General features: G+C 42.6%; 1 protein-coding gene across 2 annotated transcripts in view; it reads left to right on the forward strand.

Moving 5' to 3' along the window:
- Positions 1-23,864, forward strand: part of NCOA7 (nuclear receptor coactivator 7) — a 208,769-nt gene that overhangs the window by 41,601 nt on the left and 143,304 nt on the right. Inside the window, exon 2 of one of the 2 annotated variants that reach the window (XM_044289485.1) lies at positions 10,334-10,470. In XM_044289485.1, the coding sequence (XP_044145420.1) occupies positions 10,421-10,470 (50 nt within the window). In that variant the 5' untranslated portion in view covers positions 10,334-10,420. The remainder of the gene's footprint in view (positions 1-10,333; positions 10,471-23,864) is intronic. The other variant, XM_044289486.1, reaches the window with a different exon arrangement.

Genomic DNA, 23,864 nt, shown 5'->3' on the forward strand with positions numbered 1-23,864 from the left:
GCTAGCCCTGCATCTTGGGTGACATAAATCGGGGCACCTCTATCCTTTTTGGTGCATTTCAGCCAGGAAGACCCATGTACCTATCCATGAGCCTCCCTACCAACGATCTGTACGTGATCCGTTGGTATTGCCAACATCAGTGTGTATCTAGGCAGTCTAGTTCATCGACCATGCTGCAGAGTAACCGTATGTAAATTGCCTCCTGGCGATCATTTATCTATTTTGGGTCTGATGTCATGTCGTAAAGGATTATTTATTCCTATATTTATTTACGTAGAAAGAAAGTGTGGGCAGCACCACTATCTGTAAGGTATATGCGGAGTGCCAGCGGCTGGGTAGGCGATCCACCTCCAAATGTATAAAAATAAGAAATTCCGCAGCACATCCAGGTTGTAAGAAAGTAAAAAAAGGCTTTATTCACCAAGCATGCTTGGTGAATAAAGCCTTTTTTTACTTTCTTACAACCTGGATGTGCTGCGGAATTTCTTATTTTTATATATTTATTTACGCACGTATCATTGGACTGGGACGGCCATAACCCTTGGCAAGGGTCCCAGGATCTATTATACCTACCACATATAACCCCCTGATGAACCCACTGGTATGGGTGAAACGCGTCGGGGCTGTAGGCTATCCATTTCAGTATATCCGTGTTTAATTGTGCGTGTGTTTGTTTGTATTAATAATTTTATCCTCTTGGTGTGCCCTGTACCTCTTGGTTACGCCATGAGGGCGGTATACAGTGGACACCTCTTTAACTAATTCTTTCATTGTTGTGCTAGTTATCCGTCAGGATACCACGTATTACCCTTCCTCTTCCACCTGCCACCCTAGCAGGGACATTTAGGAATTTGAGAGTAGGTACGTGGACAGGGCGCCTCCACCACCAGGAGACGTCCCTGGGCAGAGGATCAGTTTAGGGAATCAGTGCTAGGGACTCTCTCCCCGGCCCCCTGTTTCTATCCATCACTTATCCTTTATATCTGACTCTACCCTGGCCTCTCCTTGGATTTAACTGCAACATAACTCTGTGTATATGTGTATATGTATATTCTCATATTTCTATTAAATGATTTAAAATTTAGGTATCTAACTAATGAACAGGGTACCCCTGCTGGACTGTTTGTTTCATACACTAATACCCCGTTTTTGTATTTCCTGACATCTGTATTGCTGGACCTTTACATTATTTGCAACGTGTGCATCAAAGTCAATGCCGATCACCCACATTCATGGGCTTACCTTCTCTTGTACCCAGCTGGTTTCTTGTGTTGTTAATTATATCCGGCTACAGACCGGCGTCCCGGCTTCTGTTTCGTCGGCGTCTCAATTGTAGGTCAGTTTTTCATGTGGGTTGTGCTCCCAGTATTGGTCTTCCAGCGGGTTAGAGCGAGTTTTGCGATGCGTCTATTTTGATGTCCTCGAAATAATTATAGATAACAGTGCACTGTTCAATCGCGACTCAGGTTCTTGTGGGGTGAGACATTTACCAGAGTCGCGATTGAACAGTGCACTGTTATCTATATGTCATTTTTAATTTTATTTTTATCCTTATGTGCATTTTTATTGTATTGCATTGAATTAGTATACACAGCTGTAATAAATTGTGAAACTTGTTTCCGTGTTGCCCTGTATGTATTAGTATGCCAATCTTCTATTGTCATAATTTTATATGATTTTACTTGAAAAATTATGTTCAAAGGCCATAGTAAAACAAATTTAGGAGTTACATAATTATAAAAATGTTGCATTACAATGTAAATAAGACAACATGTCCACATGGTCAGGGCTGAGGCTTGCTCTCTTCTTACACACTATGTTGCCTGTTGCAGAGAAGAGGCGTTCCGATGGTTTGGATGTACTTGGGATAGACAAGTATGATCTTGCATATTTAACCAATGTAGGATACCTGTCTTTGTTAGACTTCCACCAGCTCAAAGGTTTGCCATCCTTGTGGAGAGGCTTCTCAGCAAAATAGGACTGTACTTCATTTCTGATGACTGTGTTAATATCGTCCTCCATGTGTTGTCCCTCTGTGTCCTCTTCACTACTGCCACCAGATTCAAGGAGAGTCTCCAGTATCGAGGATGTTTTTCATATTGAAGGTCCTGGCTCAGCATCAGCTGTAGAAGTAGACGTGGTAGTTTCTTAATCCTGCTGCACCTCCAGGATCTCGGTTCTTCTTAGAGCAAGCAGCTCTGTCTGCACATTTATAATTTGTTCAGGTGTCAGAAGCTTCAATTCCTAAATCTTGGGTCCAGCGCAGCGGAAATAATGACAGGATTTAGAACCTGTTCTGATAGGATATCACGCCATCTGCTGTGAAGCTGGTCCTTTGCAGTGGCTTAGAAGCTCCTCATGGCCGCAATTTCAAAGAAAGCACGCTCACTGGACCTCAACAACCCCTTGACGAGTGCAGGCATTGAAGATGGAGATGGATACTCTTGCCCACTCATGAACACAGTGGCACACTCAAAAGGCTTAAGCGCAGTACAAAGCTCCTCAAGAACAGTCCACTGTTCTGGCTTTAGGTCCCGATAATGTTTGCCCTTTATGGTAACTGATGGGTCTGACAGGGTTGCAGTAACTGGCCACCTTTGCTCAAGGAGTCTGTCAGCCATATAGTAAGTGCTGTTCCATCTGGTGCTGACATCTTGCACAAGCTTATGCTCTGCTGTACCCATCTGCTTCTGCTTCAACTTGGTTCTGGCTAATTCACTTTTTTTAAAGTGTTCAACCAGTCCTCTAGCAGCACTGACAGCTCTATCAACACCTGCATTTGTCATTGCACCATTGATAACAAGCTGCAAAGTTTGGCCAGTGCACCGGATACTGGGCCATCCATGCTTCTCCTCCAGGATGTTCACAGCAGCCACCATGTTTGCAGTATTGTCATGGACAAGGGCAATAATTTTTTTTAGGTGGAATTTAAAATCTATCCAAAACCTCCTGTAACCATTCTGCAATGTGTGCAGCTGTGTGTCTCTCCTCCAGGGGCATGGTTGTCAGACAGATGGAATTCATCTTCCAATCATCCCCTATGTAGTGGCATGTAATGCCAAGGTAAGCCTCAGTTGCTACACTGGTCTATATGTCTGCGGTCAACGCTATTCTGCTCTTATTATGGTGAATGGTATCCGTCACATGCTGAAAGGTCTCCTTGTACAGTACTTCCTCTCCATTAGTGTGGTGAAATGGGTTCTTGATGGAAGCTTGTATGCAGGATTTAGTGCACTGACCATGCTATTGAATCTTTGTCTTCAACCATGGACAGTGGTTGCATGTCAGTGACTAACATTTCTAATACAGCATCTGTGAGAACCGAAGCTTGTGCTGGTGAACATTGGGGGATTTACATGCACAAATTCACTTGTGGAGCGCTGCCTCTTCCTGAAACGATTGAAAAGCAATATATTAGTAAAAAAAAATCTATTTCTGTCTAACGTACTCACATGCATATACAGTATAGGAGTAGGTTTGACAGAGCTTTTTACCTGCATAATACATAATTTATTACTTATGGGGCTATTCCTTCCTCTGTGACGCCAACATGCTTCCTTCTCAGGTGCTCGTTCATCATGGTTGTGCTTCTGTGCCACGCCAGCGCTGCTTTGCAGATTTTGCAGACAACCACCTTATTGGATGGATGTTGAGTGAAGTGCTCCCTTGCCTTGCATGACTTTGTCCGCACGCTTTTCTCAGGGGTCACAGTCTCACCAGTGTCAGCCATAATGCAGTTCTGTAACTGAAGCAAATGCTTAAAATGAGTGCTGGTGGGAGAGGGGTTAAATAGCATGACATAACTTACACAGCAGAGCAGTGTGCACCTGTCTCCCACAACCGCAGTCCCGCACCACTGGACTCTGGAGGTAGTAGACCTAATAGGGACAGAAAAAAACAGCAGCAGCATATTAACAAATGTATCCACTACTGACTTCCCGCACCACTCACCACGGCCCTTCCTCACCTTGCAGTGTCTGTCAGTGGGATTCTCACTACTGCACCGCACCACTGGACTCTGGTCAGGAGGTAGAAAACCAATAGCTTATTACACATTCAATCTCCAAGTACTGCTCCTAATACTATTATCCTGTGGATGACACTGTTATGGGGGATCTGTGGAAGACACTGTTATGGAGGGGGGTCTGTGGATGACACACTGTTATGGGGGATCTGTAGATGACACACTGTTATGGGGGATCTGTGGATGACACACTGTTATGGGGAGGGGGATCTGTGGATGGCACTGCTATGGGGAATGGATCTGTGGATGGCACTGCTATGGGGAGGGGGATCTGTGGATGGCACTGTTATGGGGAGGGGGATCTGTGGATGGCACTGCTATGGGGAGGGGGATCTGTGGATGGCACTGCTATGGGGAGGGGGATCTGTGGATGGCACTGCTATGGGGAGGGGGATCTGTGGATGGCACTGCTATGGGGAGGGGATCTGTGGATGGCACTGTTATGGGGAGGGGGATCTGTGGATGGCACTGCTATGGGGAGGGGATCTGTGGATGGCACTGCTATGGGGAGGGGGATCTGTGGATGGCACTGCTATGGGGAGGGGATCTGTGGGTGGCACTGTTATGGGGAGGGGGATCTGTGGATGGCACTGCTATGGGGGATCTATGAATGACATTATATAGCATCCTCTGCTATATGTGTCATCCACAGATCTCCCCCATAACAGTGTCTCCATACACCGGCCCCGCCGCTCACAGCAGTATAATATTAGAGTATTCCTTAACCCTGCAGTAACTTTTACTTGAACTTTAAATCAGCGCTATGATCTTTACAAAATCAAATACAATGAAGCTCCGGTAACAGGCAGAGCGGGCGGCGGCATAACGTCACTCACTCACATGACGCATCTGCTCTGCCCACTTTATCAATGAAGCAGGCGGAGCAGGCGTGTCACGTGAGTAAATGACGTTACACTGCCGCCAGCTCTGCCTGTTACCGGAGCTTCATTGTATTTGATTTTGTAAGGTATTAGAGATCACAGCGCTGATTTAAAGTTCAAGTAAAAGTTACTGCAGGGTTAAGGAATACTCTAATATTATACTGCTGTGAGCGGCGGGGCCGGTGTATGGAGACACTGTTATGGGGGAGATCTGTGGATGACACATATAGCAGAGGATGCTATATAGTGTCATCCATAGATCCCCCCATAGCAGTGCCATCCACAGATCCCCCTCCCCTAATAAAGATGCACTGATTTAAAGTTCAAGTAAAAGTTACTGCCGGTTAAGGACCTGCAGGCATAGCGCCTGACTGCCTGCTCCTGCCCGCATAGCAACGACAACGAATCCCGCTATCGAATATTATCGATAACTTTGATTAATCGTTGCAGCCCTAATAATATGTAACATAATGTGTCTGCCCCATTGAAATAACATGTATGTCAAATGTATGCCCATAGAAAACAAGTTATATTTAATGTGTATTCCCTATTATCACATGCCACCAGAGAGAGTATGTCATTATGGAGTAAGGCTTGCTGACATTATCACCTACCTAGCACATAAAAAAAATATATTTATTAGAGAGTTGTAGAAGTCCCTAATGAATAATCACAATTATAATTTAAAGGGGTTTTCTGAGATATTTTAACTGATGACGTATCATCTGGATAGGTCATCAGTATGTAATCAGTGGGGGTCTGACACCCGGGACCCCCGCCGATCAGCTGTTCAAGAAGGCAGTGGCAGTAGCTACTTGCAGTAGCGCCGTGGCCTTCTCGCAGTTTTGCCTAGGCCATGTGCCGTCATGTTCACATTGAAGTGAATGGGGCTGAGGTGCCATACAAAGTACAGCCACTATCAAGTTGACAGAGCTGTGCTTGGTGTACTGTGAGCGCTAGTGCTTTCTCAAACAGCTAATCGGCGGGGGTCCCTCACTGCTTAGATACTGATGACCTATCCAGAGGATAAGTCATCAGTATAAAAATCTCGGGAAAACCCCTTTAATGACATAAGTAAGGACATTTGGTGGAAAGATGGACAGAGGCACTTGGGCTATCCATCAGTGGTAGGTATTGAAAAGCCATGGCAGTGTTCCACTATGTATTCATTCCTCCTAGTAGATATTCTATAAAAAGCCTAGAAGATATTTTGGGAAAATCACTTTCTCACTTTTTGCCCCTTTTTTAAATAGACTTTGGTGTGGGTCTAGGTCCTTTTGGTTCCAGGACATGGGTTTATGCCCATGTTTTTTTCTACCAGTGATGACTTTGACTTTGTAGCTTACTCCCAGGTGGCCGTTTTCCTTTGAAGCCTATGGGAGTTATGAAACAGCCAAGCACAATGATGTGGCATTTCTGCCATTTACAGAACAGGTTCAAGAAAAGAAAACACTTGTATGAAGAAACAATTTAGGCCTCAGAGAACCTTAGAAATATAAGTGCTGCATTGTTCCCATAAGAGATTTCAATAGTTCTCTTTAACTGATCAGTAGGGTGCTGTCATTAAGACTGCCTCTAGGCACCACTTACATAATACATTCAGTGGTAGGTAAAGAATTGACAGAAATATAACTCCACAGTATGATACAAGAATTTTACTATCGTTGCAATGTGTTATAGACAGATCCATGAAACATATATATTATATCCTCCGTTTTTTGGATGATGTAAGCAGTACCATTGCCACAATAGAACTGAGAGATGGTAGAAACCTTTAATTATTGCTGCAAGTGAAGGTTATTATTGGTTGCAGGAACATAATGTGCCCTTGTGTTCCATTGTTCTGATGATCAAACTCAGGCTATGCAAATTTCCTCGTAAGGCATGCTTTATACAGCGACAAACATTTGTGATGCGCTTTTACTCACAGGGACTCAAAGCGCAGGGATAGGTGATATTTGTGCAGGATTTGTACTCCAGTCTCACTGAGCACAGCCTATAAGGGTCCATCCACACGTCCGTAGAATGGGTCCGCATCCGTTCCGCAATGATCCAGAACGGGTGCGGACCCATTCATTCTCTATGCGGCCGGAAGAGATGCGGAGAGCACACTATATGCATTTCTATGGAGGTGCCGGGCGGGTGTATTGCGGATCTGCAATGCACTACGGACGTCTGAATGGAGCCTAAATGATTATATCTGATCATATCTATCCAGCCAGTAACTTGCCTACATAGAAAAGCGGCCCGGGAGGACCCGGAGCGGAGGATGAAAGTGGTAGTGGCTCTGGCTGTCAGTCAATCACAAAGGCTGTCCTCACACTGTTGCTCCCTAGTGCCGTGCAGTGAAAATAGGGCATCCTTTTAATAGCAGTGGTCTTTACCAGGGATCGACCGATTATCAGAGTTATCAATATTATTGGCCAATATTCATGATTTTCAAAGTTATCTAACCTTGTTCCCTCAGCAGCACATGGGAGAAGGAGTCACTCTCTCACTCCCCCTGTGTGGCGCTGCCAATGAGGAGAGACAGGAGGAGGAGGGGAGGGCACACTGCGCCACTAATGATAATTATCATTGGTGGCACAGTGTGCCCTCCCCAGTATTAAAACAATTGGTGGCACAGTGCGCCCTCCCCCCCCTCCTTACTATTAAAATCATTTGGTGGCAGTGGCCACAGGGTCCCCTCCCCTCCTCCTCATTGGTGCAGTGGTAGTTCTGATCAGAGCCCCAGCAGTGTAATCCCAGGGCTCCGATCAGTTACCATGGCAGCCAGGACGCTACTGAAGCCCTGTCTGCCATGGTAATCTCCCTGCTGCTGTGTGCACTATACACAGGGCAGCAGGGAGAGTGTAAAGTCCTATTCACCCATATAGATCTCTATTAGGGTGTATAGGACAAGGGGTCAAAAGATCCCAGGTTATAGCCCCTAGGGGGGAAAATAGTTAATAAATAAACAATAAAAAAAAAGGTTAAAAAAAACCCCACCAAAATATTAAGTATAAATCACCCGCTTTCCCAATTTTACATATAAAGTATATAAACAATAAATAAATAAACATATCACATATTGCCACGTCCGAAAAGTCCAAACTATTAAAAAAAAAAATTTAAATCTCCCATGTGGTGAACGGGTAATGCACAGAATATCGGTATAAGTTATCGGCCTGAATGTTCACAGGTTATTGGTATCGGCTCTAAAAAATCGATCCCTAGTCCTTACTGACTCTTTTTTGGGCCGTTACAGATTCTGAAATTTCCTTTCTCTCTCTCTCTCCAGGAGTATTACAATGTAAAGATGATTCTCATGCAGAGATGGTTAGTCTCCGTAGCTTGAGGCCCACTACTGAGGAGTGGTGCACATGGACTTTTCCTCCTCGCTACCTCCCTGCTACCACTAGACTCTCCCCAAGGTTAGGGCTGGGGCCAGCCCACATCTAACCTCCTACAGGGACTGAGCCATGATTGTTAAAGGGGTTGTCTCACTTCTGCAAGTGCCATTTATCATGTAGAGAAAGTTAATACAAGCTACTTACTAATGTATTGTTATTATCCAAATTGCTTCCTTTGCTGGCTGGATTAAATTTATCATTGCATTATACACTGCTTGTTTCCATGGTTACGACCACCCTGCAATCCATCAGTAGTGGTGGTGCTTGCACACTATAGGAAAAAGCACGGGCCTCTCTGGTGTCCGGGACTGTGGGAGCACACATAGGCTAGTACTTTTTCCTAAAGCGTGCGTGCAAGCACGACCACCACTGATGGACTGCAGGGTGGTTGTAACCATGGAAACAAGCAGTGTATAATGCGATGGAAAAAAAAATCCAGCAGCCAGCAAAGGAAGAAATATGGATAATAAAATACATTAGTACATAGCTTGTATTAACTTCTTCTACATAATAAATGCTATTTGCTGAAGTGAGACAACCCCTTTAACCCTTACTCTGCCATCCATACATGGCTATGCTGGGTATAGTACATAACATGACAATAGATAACAGCATATTACACAACTATGCAATACATTAGCTAACAAACCATTTGCAGATACCCCCTGCTCTGGGGTACTGCATGTCCAGTCATTGTGTTTGTGTTAATATTGGCATATAAATGGTGAAAATGTAAGTTAATGTTAACTTATATATTTTTATACTCCGTTTCTGCATGCTCGATCAATATATTTAAAACCTATGTGTCACAGGGTAGGTCTTCTTTAAGAATGTCCTCTTGGTGCAATATAACAATAATTATGCCTGCTAGTGCCCCTCAAACAGTATGATATCCCTTTAGTTTCCCCACAGAGTTGGATGCCCCTTTACAGTACTATGTCCCCTAAGTGCCCCCTCACAGCAGGGTGATCTGTTGGTTCCCCCACACAAGATTCTCCTTTAGTGCCCTTGACGCAATGTGATGCCTCCTTAGTGCCTCCCCACACAGTATGATGCCCTCTTTAATTCCCCCAGCACAACGTGATGTCCTCTAAGTGCCTCCCTTTTAAATGCTCCCCTCATAGTAATGCCCCCATAAATGGCTTCAACCCAGTATGATGTCCCCTTAAATGCCCTCATACAGTATGATGACCCCTTAAGTGGTCTCCACACAGTATGATGCCCAATACAATACACAGTGATTCCCTCTCATAGTTATGCCCCTTTAATTGCCCCCCCCCCCACATACAATGATGCCCCGTCATAGTGCTTTGCCCCCTTAGATGGTCACCCACACACAGTGATGCCTCTCTCAAAGTTGTGCCCACTTATTCAGCTCTCCCCTGAGTCAATACTGTGTAGGACCACCTTTTGTTGCAGTTACAGCTTTAAACCTTTTGGGGTATGTCTCTACCGTCTTTGCATATCTAGAGGCTGACATTTTGCTATGAGCTAAGTGAATTAACATATGGCTCCCCCTCTTTACAATCACAGAAGTGTTGGCAAACAACTGTCAAAAGTATGCCAACCTGTTGTGTATTGTCGCATCTTTATATTTATCTCAAAGGAAACCTTGCACATCCGTAAATTTCATATTTCCATTATTCTATCTGAAGTCTAAGGGCCTTGTTACATGGGCAAGTAATCGCGTGAACGGGTGTTCATAACAAGGCTAGTTTCGGATCCTTCTCCTGTATAAGTAGCCAGCAGCCGTTAGCCTGTCGACTGATTGGGGATTCATGTGGGCCTTCAGAACAGCCCCTGAGGGCAAAAATTGTGCAATAAATGTCTGATGGCATAATATACTGTACCAAAATACTGCCTATTGTATACCTGTTTTGCAACGGTTATGTTTTCCTCTTGGCACATTGTGTGGACCATGTGACCCATTTTATGTCAATGAAGTTTATTGCTCCTTCTGCCAGGAGATGCAGTTGACGTCTGATCACTCGGCGAGCAGGTCGTCTATTAAATATACCTCTTTTGTGTTCATGAAGCAGGAAGAAGAGCAGTGGAAATGACTCAATGAAAAGGAAATCATCACCTGACTCAGGACCTTGCTCTGGCTGCTCACAGTATTCAACATGGACAGCAAGGAAGAAAAGAAGGAGAGAAGACCAGGCTACTTTGCTAGGTTGGTTCTTGTATTAATCCTTGTGCTATTAGAGTAGACTTCATGCTTTCCCTGTGGACATTCTTGGCAAGCAGTCTAGCATTACATAAAATGAGGGAGATCATGTATAGATTGTTTCTATTATAAATATGTATGTACAAAATGCTAAACTAATATACAATAATGTGAAAGCTTGCACTAAATAAATAAAACAACAAGGTAAGTTTTATTCTGCCATTGTTGCCTCCTAAAGGGACACTAAAGTAGTCCATAGACATAAGATGGCTGTCGTTATCGCCCCCCGGCCTCCTTATAAACATGCACACAAGCTTCATTCAAATCTGCATGTTTATGGGATTCTAGGCTATATATCTTTCTTAATGCTATCACTTAACAATAAATAAAAACAACTCTGAAGGGCCCTTTACACGGCCAAGAATCGTACAGATTATCGCTAACGAGCATTCATAGTAACACTTGTTAGCGATGATCTGGCAGTGTAAATTTGTCGCTGATTACCCAATGAACAATTGAAATGCTCGTTCTTCACGTAATCTGATCGTTTGTATGCACGCAAAAGTGATAGTTTACAGGCATCATATTGTGCCACGTAAACACGATTTCCTGCCCACAAACAGCCAGTATGGGGAAGAGCAATGGCAGTAGCGATTGCCCCTCCTCATACTCTGGAAGAGATCGCTGCATGTAAATGCAGCGGTCTCCTCCATTTACGATCAGCAGATTGTTGGGAAGGAACGCTTCCTTCCCGACTATCTACTGTAATATTATCCTGTTTAAAGGGACCTTTAGTGGAGGTAAATTGGCACAGCTTTTATTAGGTAACCTGTACTGTTTAAAGTGTAACTCATGTTTTCATCCCAAAAATCTATTTTAGCATGTGTTACTGCTGCTGCAGCATTATGCATAAAGCAAGCTTTAGTTTCTTCACACACCACTGTTTTCCTTGAGTTTTTCCCTTAGTTATGGCTGTTTTAACTCCTACAATATGAAGATCTTCTAAAGATGGCTCCTCTGCCAGTTCTCTGAGGCCAAAACTGCTTTCCCTCACTTCACATACGCACTTTCTGTAGCCAGCGGCTTCCTGACAGCCAATCAGATTAGATTAATGAGAGACACGCCTCCTCACTCTGAAGCCTAATGTAGGCGTACAATGCCCCTGTCTTCTCTTTATACTAAAAGGAAGACAGACAAGTCATAGCAACGGTCTTTTTAAGGGACCAGTGGAAAGGGACAGGGGACATTAATAAAAGCTAGTTATTATAAGGTAATTACAGAATTTTTGTACAAACAACTCAGGTATACAAGCCTAGCTCTAATAAACTAGCAAATAAAATAAAAAATTACAGTTACCCTTTAACTAATCAATAATGTCATAAATCTATAACCATAAACGTAATTTACCAATAATCAAAATTAATACTCAGCAATCAGCATAATATAATATGTATTATAATAATAATAATCACAATAAAGATGAGCTCAGCCATAAGCTTGACAAAAATAGAACAGTAGATGTGTGGGTTGTTGGAAGGGGGTTGAAGAAGCAGCATCCAGGCCATTAAGGCTACTTTCACACTAGCGTTCGATCGGATCCGTTCTGAACGGATCCGATCATATTAATGCAGACGGAGGCTCCGTTCAGTACAGATCCGTCTGCATTAATAACTTAGAAAAAATTCTAAATGTGAAAGTAGCCTGAGCGGATCCGTTCAGACTTTCAATGTAAAGTCAATGGGGGACGAATCCGCTTGAAGAGTGAGCCATATGGTGACATCTTCAAGCGGATCCGTTCCCATTGACTTACATTGTAAGTCTGAACGGATCCACACGCCTCCGCACGGCCAGGCGGACACCCGAACGCTGCAAGCAGCGTTCAGCTGTCCGCCTGTCCGTGCGGAGGCGAGCGGAGCGGAGGCTGAACGCCGCCAGACTGATGCAGTCTGAGCGGATCCGCTCCATTCAGACTGCATCAGGGCTGGACGGAGGCGTTCGGGTCCGCTCGTGAGCTCCTTCAAACGGAGCTCACGAACGGACCTATGAACGCTAGTGTGAAAGTAGCCTAAGTAAGACAGACAAAGTCCAAAACTGCTCAGCTTTATACCTGAATTGCTCTGTCAAAATGGACGCCTTAACCAATAAACAAACTGTTTCTGAGGCACGAAAACCTTCTCCATGATCCACCAGACGATTGGCCATACCAAAAGGCCAATCCCCTGACTGTTGACCGTAGAAAATAGGACCCCAGCAACAGTCCAGTCTGTTTTCTCCTTGCAACATACACTCTGAAAAGATTTTCTGGAGTTGGGGAGTACACAGGACTGGCTGAGAATTATTTCTATCATGTGAAATCCCCTGACATATTCTGCCCAAGTGATGGCAACAGCAACCTAAACCAGTCACAACAAAGTTGCCATTGAAGGCACATCTGACAATCTATGGCAAGTTGGCAACCAACTCTCTTGGTGGGAAAAATTCCCTCCCAAAAATAACCAGAGGGATCCACATGGGATGAACTTAAACCCATGTGGATCCCTCCTCATAGTCCGGGATCCTTACATTCCATCAGGGAGAAGCAGACAATTAGACACTTATTTCCCAGCAGATGGCCCACTGAAACTTAAAGGGGTTCACCCACGAAAAATATTCTACAGTTTTCAAACCAGCACCTGGATCTGTATACTTTTGTAATTGCATGTAATTTAACATATAGTATAGCTACGGGGTTATTCAATAAAATCTATTCGTATAGCGCCACCTGCTGTATTTTTTTTCTATTTCTTTGTCCTACTTACTGAGAAGGCCGCACATGCTCAGTTTCATCCTTTAGCTGCCTTCTGAGCTGTGATAGGCAGAGAAAGATACACCCCCTGAGAAAGACACTGCCCTTGAGGTGCCAGCTTCATATAAATTTAGCAGAGCAATTGGAGCAATGAATGGGGAAATCTTTGGATCCATGTCAGATACAGAGCAGGTTCTAGATTTGTTAGAACGAGACCGTCATATACTATATCATGTCTGATTTTCTTTTTTTACATTAATAATGGGATAACCCCTTTAAAGGGTCACTGGACTTAAAAAAAAAAAACTTTGCTATGTCATAGCAACATATGAAAGGTTTTAATTGGTGGGGGCATGAGTGCTGATACCCCACCGATCGTTAGAATGAGGAGAAAGAAGCACTCACATAGTGTGCTTTCTCTCCTCACTACAGGAGACAGAATCTAGATAGTCCTGTAGATATTCTTTTGAGCCCATCTGCTGCAGCAAGGAGAGAGAGACTGTCAGGTGAGCCCCTCTCTCTCCTGATTCTAGCACCAGACCCTCACTAATCAAAACCATATCCAAAGTCTTTTTTAAAGTTCGGTGACCCTTTAAAGAGTTATTTGTATCTGAAACATGTATGGTTTATACAGTTAATATAGCATAAATGTCTAAATCAGAAGTTCACTGCTGGGACTTTGACTTATTGGGAAGATAAGGGCCCCTGCTCCCCTGCTTCGGGGGAGGAGGGGCCCTCATAAATATGGCTGTCTCCTTTGTAGTACATGAGAGTTATGGAAATAGCTGGACTTTTAGCAACTCCCATATAGCCACCTGTCCACCTAATTTTTACCTCTCTGGAGTGGCAAAATGTCCACGAGATGGCCAAGGGCCACACAAAATTTGCAGACTGCATGTGGTCCCTGGGCTCTAGGTTCTTCATCCCTGTATTAGATTGTCTGAACTCTGGTAATATCCACCGACATATTTATTGTTCCTTGTAAGTGGCCGTTTATCATATTTTCAGTTCTGTGAATTCCATTATTGGCCCATAACATGTATATGTTATATGCTTTATAATTTAGGTCTAGTGTTCTTTTAAATGTTCACAATTATTTTGACAGATTTTTTAACTGATGACCTCGCTTCTGGATAGCACCAAACGAAATAGACGGCAGCATGTCCTCCAAGTATTCTTTATTCAAAATGGGTTCATAAAAATGTATAAAAAGTGTCAAAAATAGTGCAACATTTCGGCTTTAAGCTTGAATAAGATCTATTGTTCTATTGTTAGAGAGCCATATGAACCATAAGGAACCCCCATTCTGTCTACCTTAGAATCCACCATAACAAATAAGTCTTACAAAAGGGATACATGCACACGTTAAGGTTTCTTGATTCGGTTTTGGAAGCCAAAATAAGGAGTGAATCATAAAAGGAGAAAAAGTATAAAGGACAAATGCAGCTGCTCCTCTTTTTTTAATTCAGTCCTGGTTTTGACTTCAAAATCTGCATCAAGAAACCTAAACGTGTGGCCGCACCCTAATGCTACAAAAAAAAATATAATCATTGCAGAGACCATTCTGATATCACTGTAATTTACAAACATATGAGGAATTGCCCTGCAGCCCATCTGAAGACTGTAGCGGTCTGTACTCAGTGGCCTCCAGACAGCATAAAACAGCCTAGGGGGTCATTCACACAGCCGTAAGTGTTTTATGGTCCACAAACCGTGGATCCAGACTTTAATGGGTCTGTGGTCCACATGTTGCAGCAAAGTATAGGACATGTCATATTTTTTCCGACGCTGCTGCACAGATGTAGAAGCCTATGGAAGCCCTTTAAGTCAGTGGATCACCACCTTGATGCGGCGTGTATTCATTCATATTTTGTGGATCTGCGGTTTTCAGACTGAAAAACACGGCCGTGTGAAACCACCCTTAGTCAGCTAATGGGCCTGTGAGGCAATGGTGGTAAATATAATAATTGCATTGCGCCAGCAGCAGTTTACCATAAAGTAACACCATAGGTAAAGCTTCCTTTAACCCCTTAAGGACCCTGCTATATTTTACCTTAAGGACCAGGCCATTTTTTTTGCAAATCTGACATGTCACTTTATGTGGTGATAACTTTAAAGTGCTTTTGCTTATCTAAGCCATTCTGAGATTGTTTTCTCGTCACATATTGTACTTCATGATAGTTTTAAATTTGAGTTAAAAAAATAAATAAAATTTATAAAAAAAATACCAACTTTACCAAAAATTTGGAAAAATTTCAAAATTTCTATTTCTCTACTTTAATAATAGATAGTAATACCTCAAAAAATTGTTATTACTTTACATTCCCCATATGTCTACTACATGTTTGGATCATTTTGTGAATGATATTTTATTTTTTGGGGACGTTAGAAGGCTTAGAAGTTTAGAAGGAAATCTTGAAATATTTCATAACATTTCCAAAACCCACTTTCTAAGGACCAGAAAAAGGACCACATTTTAGAAACTACACCTCTCAAGGTATGCAAAACTGATTTTTACAAACTTTGTTTACCCTTTAGGTGTTCCACAAGAATTAATGGAAAATGGAGATGAAATTTCAGAATTACATTTTTTGGGCAGATTTTCCATTTAATCAATTTTTTCCACTAACAAAGCAAGGGTTAACACTCAAAAAAACTCAATATTTATTGCCCTGATTCTGTAGTTTACAGAAACCCCCTATATGTGATCATAAACTGCTGTATGGGCACACGGCATTGCGCAGAAGGAAAGGAACGCCATATGGTTTTTGGAAAGCAGATTTCACTGGGATAATTTTAAGCTGCCTTGTCACATTTAAAGACCCCCTGATGCACCCCTAGGGTAGAAAATCCCCAAAAAGTGACCCCATTTTAGAAACTACACCCCCTCAAGATATACAAAACTGATTTTACAAACTTTGTTAACCCTTTAGGTGTTCCACAAGAATTCATGGAAAATGGACATGATATTTCAGAATTTAACTTTTTTGGCAGATTTTCCATTTTAATCAATTTTTCTCCCCACTAACAAAGCAAGGGTTAACAGCCTGATTCTGTAGTTTACAGAAACACCCCATATATGGTCGTAAACTACTGTACGGGCATACAGCATTGCGCAGAAGGAAAGGAACGCCATATGGTTTTTGGAAGGCAGATTTTGCTGGACTTGTTTTTTTGACACCATGTCCTATTTAAAGCCCCCCTGATGCACCTCTAGAGTAGAAACTCCAAAAAAGTTACCCCATTTTGGAAACTACAGGATAAGGTGGCAGTTTTATTGGTACTATTTTAGGGTACATATGATTTTTGGTTGCTCTATATTACACTTTTTGTGAGGCAAGGTAACAAAAAATAGCTCTTTTGGCACCGTTATTATTTACAAAATTCATCTGGCATGTTAGATCATGTGGTATTTTTATAGAGCAGGTTGTTACGGACGTGACAATACCAAATATGACTACTTTCTTTGGTTGTTTATTTCAGTTTCACATACCAAAGTCTTGTGTAGGGACTCATTTTTTTCAGAATGAGATGACGGTTTGATTGGTACTATTATAGGGTGCATATGACTTTTTGATCGCTTGCTATTACACTTTTTGTGATGCTTTTTTGACTTTTTTTTTTTTTTTTACGGTGTTCACCTGAGGGGTTAGGTCATGTGGTATCACGGACGCGGCGATACCTAATTGTCACGGCCTATGGTATGTTGTGTGACACTTTCCTTCATTTGGTTGTCCGTGGCAACGTGTGGTGTTGAGTGCGTGTGGTGGCAGTGTCTCAGCCCTATGGCTGATCCCCAGGACATGATTGCCACACATGCCGTTGCCCGCGGCAACAGGTGAAGTGTGTTTGTTTATGTGTGTATTCCCCTTTAAGTGGCCGTCTTCCCTTGCCTTGTGTTTGAAGGGTTAATTCCCTTCTGTGTGTGTGTGAACACTGGGTGTGTCTGTTGGGTGTGGCTACTTGGGCCTATAAAGCCTCAGTGTATATCACCAGTGTGAGGGGTACTTCAGCCATGGCTAGCTGGAGTAGCCTGCTGTCTTATATCACCTGCCAGTGGGGGCCACCCTTGTGGTCATAAGGTTTTATCTTGATGTTCACCTGATGTTTTCCTTTGTTATCTGTTTATTGCCACTATGGATGTCCTGGTTACCTATGTGATATGTGTGCTGTGTCCCTTAGTGTTTTGTGGACATCAGTAGTCATGCATGGGTTCCAGTCAGCGTGGCTGTGACAGGTACGTTTGGAACTACTGTAGTTCGCCTGTCATATCTGTATGTTGTATTTGTTCCCCATTCCTTGCAGCTTGGCCAGTGAGACTCCTGTTCCTCCGTGTCCAGAAGGAACAGGTCATCTTACCCTCACTCCTAGTTCAGGGACCGGTCAGAGGGTGAGTAGGGATCCGAGGTTCCTGAGCATGGGCCCTCCTACCTTCAAGGTCGATCCATGCAGCTAGGAGCTGGGAAGGATTAGGGATGAGTTAGGAGGTGACCTGCTCCCTATTCTTTCTGTCCTGGCCGAGCAGCGGTTATCATCTTCTGGCATCGCACGGCTGAGGGTTTTCCCCATCCTCAGCCGTGACACAATATGTCAACTTTTTTTTTATCTATGTAAGTTTTACACAATGATATCATTTTTTAAACAAAAAAAATCATGTTTTAGTGTCTCCATAGTCTGACAGCCATAGTTTTTTGAGTTTTTGGGCGATTTTCCTAGGTAGGGTATAATTTTTGCGGGATGAGGTGATGGTTAGATTGGTACTATTTTGGGAGGCATATGCCTTTTTGATCGCTTGGTGTTGCACTTTTAGTGATGTAAAGAGATAAAAAAAATATTTTTCAACACAGTTTTTATTTATATTTTTTGACGGTGTTAGTTCATGTGATATTTTTATAGTGCCGGTCGTTACGGACGTGGCAATACCTAATATGTATACATTTTTTTTACATAATAACAGCATTTTTTAAACGAAAAAAAACAATGTTTTAGTGTCTCCATATTCCGAGCCATAGTTTTTTAATTTTTTGGGCGATTGTATTAGGTAGTAGTTCATTTTTTGCGGGATGAGGGAAGTTAGATTGGTACTATTTTGGGGGGCATACGCCTTTTTGATCGCTTGGTGTTGCACATTTAGTGATGTAAGGTGACAAACAAATGGTTTATTTTGCAGAATTTTTATTAATTTTTTTTTTACGGTGTTCAGCTGAGGGGTTAGGTCATGTGATTTTTATAGAGCCGGTCGATACGGACGCGGCGATACCTAATATGTCTACTTTTCTTTTTGTCCCTATTTTTTTACAAAATTTACTAAAAATTTTCCCTTTATTTTGTCAAAAGGATTTTTATTTTTATTTTTTTACTTGAAACGTAATTTTTTTCACTTAAAAAATAAATAAAAATTTTGTCCCACTCTGGGACTTCAACATTTGGGGGGTCTAATCCCCTTTACAATGCATCACAATACTTCTGTATTGTCATGCATTGGCTGTAAGTGTATTACACACTGTAATTCACTTACAGCCTTCCTGCCTGTGAGATCAATGGGGCTGGATCTCACAGGCTCTCCCGGAAGGCAGCCACGATGCCTAAGGAAGGCATCGTGCTGCCTTCCATGCTATCGGGTCCCCGTCACAGCAGCGCGGATCTGCAAAATACAGAGACTAGGCAGGGGCATTCTGCAATTTTGTTACAGAAACGTTCATTATTGTCTGCAAAATGGACAAGAATAGGACATGTTCTATAATTTGAGGAACGGCCACATGGGTGCGGACAGCACACAGATGACATAGACCCATAGAAATGAATGAGTCCACTTGCAATCCCCAAAAATGCCGATTGGACATGGACCCAAATACAGTGGTGTCCAGGAGGCCTAAAGCAGCAGTTTGCTACGCTCATTCTGCTAACGTTTAGAAGGCCAGATTTGCTGAGCAGGACACGTGGGTGCAGCTCCTGTATGCAGCCTATGTGTACATACTATGGCAGGTCTTTTCTGCGCACGTTTCCTTTGTCCAATAAGGCCTTCTTTACACAAGCGATTTTTCCGTGCGGGTGCAATGTGTAATGTGAACGCACAGCACCCACACTGAATCCTGACCCATTTGTTTCAATGGGTCTGTGCTCATGAGCGTTTTTTCCCACACATCATTTCTGCATTGCGTGAGAATCGTGGCATGTTCTATATTCAGCGTTTTTCATGCAGCCCTGGCCCCATAGAAGTGAATGGGGCTTCAGTAAAAAAGGCATCCATTTTTCAATGATAGTTGCTAGGAGATGTGGATTGTTTTTTTTTCACACACGTGAAAAACGCATCAAAACTAATTGCATCCGTATCCGATATTTAGACTAGATACAGTATACAAATGTGTACTTGAAGGAAGAATAACGCTCGGCGATTTATAGTCACCATGAAATATTTACAAGCAGTTGTTATTAAACTGAAATTAACTGTAGACAGGACAGTTCCAAAAAATGCAGCTAGGCCTAAAACAGTGCTGATAGCGGTGATGATATTATGTAAAAATGTGCATCTTCTCACCCAGTTAGAAGCTCTGAGAAGGTTCACATATAGATGCTTCTCTATCTGGAGACTCTGCACTCAAATTGAAGTAGACAGGATTTACATGTGCCCTCCTAAGCCAGAATGAGTGGTGGCTGTGTGGCACTTTAAAAGTGGCTCCTCAGACAACCCTTTAGCCTGACTGCTTTCATATTTGCATTTTCATTTTTCACTCCCTATCTTTCAGGGCCATAACTTTTTTATTTTAACATTCACATAGCCGTATGAGGACTTGTTTTTTGGGTACATTTATGGTGCTGGTTGGGAAACCATGGTTTAAATCTTCCCTTTTCCCAATTTTACATATACAATTTATAGACGATAAAAAAATAAACATATTACATATTGCCACGCCCAAAAAAGTGTGAACTATTAAAATATAAAAAAATATTTCCCATGCGGTGAACGGTGTAACAGAAAAAAAAAATCTAAACCGCGCGATTTGTCATTTTTAGTCACCTTGTCCCCCCAAAACATAGGATCGGACTTTTCTATTATGGGCCGGACGTTCCATAAAATATGGAATGCACACGGCTTTTTTGGTGTTTTATTTTTTTTGTGTGGCATCGAATGGTATCGAGTATCGCAATACTTTTTTATGGTATCGAAATCGAATCAAAAAATGTTGGTATCATGACAACCCTAGATGCCATCTGTTGCTTCAGTCTGGATAAACATTACTATTAATCCATATTAAAATGAGCAGTTAATTTTAAGTGCACTGAGGGGTGTCTCAAACCATTCTGTGCACCTTGCTCCCTTCCTCTGCCAGCCCCTCCCTCTCCTTCTTGATTGACAGTGCCAGGTTCCTGCATAGTCATCTCTACTGGCCCTGTCAATAATGAAGGAGAGGGAGGGGCTGGTAGAGAAAGGGTGCACAAAGTGGCTTGGGCCCGCCCTCAGTGCACTTAACTGTTCATTTTCATATGGATTAAAAGACACTGATCGCTAAGTTAAAGGTATCATCACATTCAGCTTAGCTAGTCCTACAAGGCATTATGCCTGGTTTGATAGTGAATTTCCTAGTGACCGATTCCCTTAAATGGTGACTGAAATATCAGCGATACATGGAGGTGCAAGGAAGGAGATATACTTCTCATATCCTTCAAATTAGTGAAGAATTAATATCAAAGATATAAGTTAGAATTGAGGCTGTGGGCATTCAATGCCACCGGTGGCTGGCTTATATTAGGACGTCTTGGGAAATGTCCTTGGTGTTATAGGATTCATATTTCCATCCCCAGTAATTATCTCTATGTCGGCTGTTAAGTGGTCATAATTCTCTATTTGTCTGTCTTTGTTCTGTTCTCTTTTTCAATTGTGTTCATACATATTATATCCATCAGATGAAGGAAGCTATAATAATAGCGGTTGTCACCTCAGAGAGGCCTACAGAAGTTCTTTTGTGCCCATATCACATGCAGTGCCAATATCCATGGCGACCCTGGTGTCAGTCAGCAGGTTAGCATTAGCTGCGGTGTGTGCTTATAGAACAGTGCCCTTGTTAAGAGCTTGCTGACAAATAGGTGGAAAAGCACCTCATATTGTAGGTACATTGGCTCCAACTCCTGAACCTGTCCCAACTTGAGATATCATAGCCCATATGCAATGTGCGATTAAAGGATTTTTCCAAGAATCTAAAGAAGATTCCTATATGCTAGTCTTAGATTTCACAGATTACCACCCTATTAAAACGTAGCCTTCAATCAATATATATATGGTGGATACATATCTGCCAATTCCTGATCCCTCTAACCTGGGTGAGAACCAATCTTGCCATCATTTAAAGGGTGCCGATTGTTGGCACAACCCTTTGAAATGATCTAGTGACATGTCAGAAGCTTTGATTGAAAGGAGTCCAGGTGCTGAGTTGCCCACCAATCGCTAAAATGAGGAGGCAGAATTTCTGAATCTAAACACTGCTTGCTCTTTTCTCCAAGATCGTTTGGGGTGTCAGCGCCTGGACCCCACTGATCAGCATGACACATCAGAAAGTTGTGAAAATGCTTGGGACCCTTTAAGAACACGTTATCATCCTTTGTCATTTGTCACATCACAATGCGTGATCTGTGGTTTTCATCAGTACTGAGCTATAACGGTGCTCCAGGGAAACAGTTTTTCAATACATTTTTATTGGCTCCCTTTATAGGTGTGATAAGCTTGCAGAGTGTAGAGACTACTGTCACCTGCATCTATGTGAGGAATGCAGTCTACCACCACTTTTATTAGGTTGCATCTGTATCACATGCAAAAAATAAAGAAAATTTGTATCCGTACACAGTGTCAGACTGGGGTACTTAGGGCCCACCAGTGTAACTGATTCTGGGGGCCTACTTTAGGGATCTTTCACACAAACTTATTTTTTTCCATGTCAGTACCGTTCCCTTCACTTCAGTGGGGCCGCAAAAAAATAAAAAAATATTCTGTGAGCCTTCCGTGTCTGTATGTCCGCATGGCCGTTCTGCAAAATGATAGGACATGTCCTATTATTGTCCACATTACAGACAAGGATAGGACTGTTCTATTAGAGGCTGTTCTGTTCCGCATAATGTGGAATGCACACACCCGGTATCCATGTTTTGCGGATCCGCAATTTGCAGACTGCAAAACAGCCAACAGTCGTGTTCATGAGCACTTACAGTGATAACAGAAACATTCACAGCAAAATGCACAAACATACATGTGGCAGAATTTACACATATATGGATATCCTGCACTTCAGTCAGAAACAAGACGCATGCGGCGCACACCAATCACTCATTGGACAGATGTGGCACACAAGACACTTATACGTGGCTCACATGCCACTGATGTATATGTCACATGCTGCACATACACTACTGATACATAGGACATATATAGCACACACCGATCACACATAGGAAACATACAATGCACACACCAAGACATTTATGTCTAACCCTAGGATAAAGGGGTTGTCTTACATCAGCAATTGGCATTTATCATGTAGAGAAAGTTAATACAAGGCACTTACTAATGTATTGTGATTGTCCATATTGCCTCCTGTCCATCACATTATACACAGCACATATCCGTGGTTATTACCACCGTGTAATCCAGCAGCAGTGGCCATGCTTGCACACTATAGGTAAAGGTGTTGGCCTATGAGCACTTTCAGCTTTTCCCTATAGTGTGTAAGCATGGCCACCACGGCTGGATTACACAGTGGGAATAACCACGGATACGTGTTGGGTATAATGTGATGGGAAGGAGGCAATATGGAAAATCACAATACACTAGTAAGTGCCTTGTATTAACTGCATGATAAATATCATTTACTGAAGTGAGACAAACCCTTTAACCCTTTTAAGCATAAATGTCTGGCATGAAATTTACCAAATCTTAACCTCCTCATATTGCACATAATCTACAGTATATGTAAAAGGGTTGTCCTACCATAATGACCTATTGCCTATCTACAGGATAGGTGATAAATATCAGACTGCTGGGATCTGGAACACCCACTGGTCATGAAAAAAGGGGTCCTGGGACATTCAATTACGTTACCAACAATCTATGTACACAGGGGTCTTAAGACCACGTTCCCTTGATCATGGAGGTCCCAGCAGTCAGACCCCCACCAATCAGACACTTATCACCTGTTTTGCCATAGCTGGTGGGCCTTTTCACATTCCCTATACTTATAGGTTTTCTTTGGGTGTAAAAAAAAAAAAAAAAAAAAAAAAAAAAAAAAAAATTTAAATCTGGCCCAAAATATGTGTCAAACTAAAATAGAAATGCTTGTCTGTTAAAGGACCTGTGTCCACTTTTCTAGTTATCCTCTATCCACAGGATCCAAGTGAATGCTGGAGCCCCCACTGATCCCCCTTCTTGATTGACTGGCAGGTCGAGCATATGCCCTGCCTCTCCATCCATTCTCTATGGGGTCGCCGGAGATGTACAGCGTACAGCGCTGGCTATTTCCAGTGGTCCCAAAGAGAATAAATGGAGCAGCAGGGCCTGCCACACTATCAAAAAGGGGGAACAGGACCCGTTCCTGGGATCAGTGGGGGTAGCAGAATCGGACCCCACTAA

Source organism: Bufo gargarizans, chromosome 4 (genome assembly GCF_014858855.1).
Source record: "Bufo gargarizans isolate SCDJY-AF-19 chromosome 4, ASM1485885v1, whole genome shotgun sequence".
Lineage (NCBI taxonomy): Eukaryota > Metazoa > Chordata > Amphibia > Anura > Bufonidae > Bufo > Bufo gargarizans.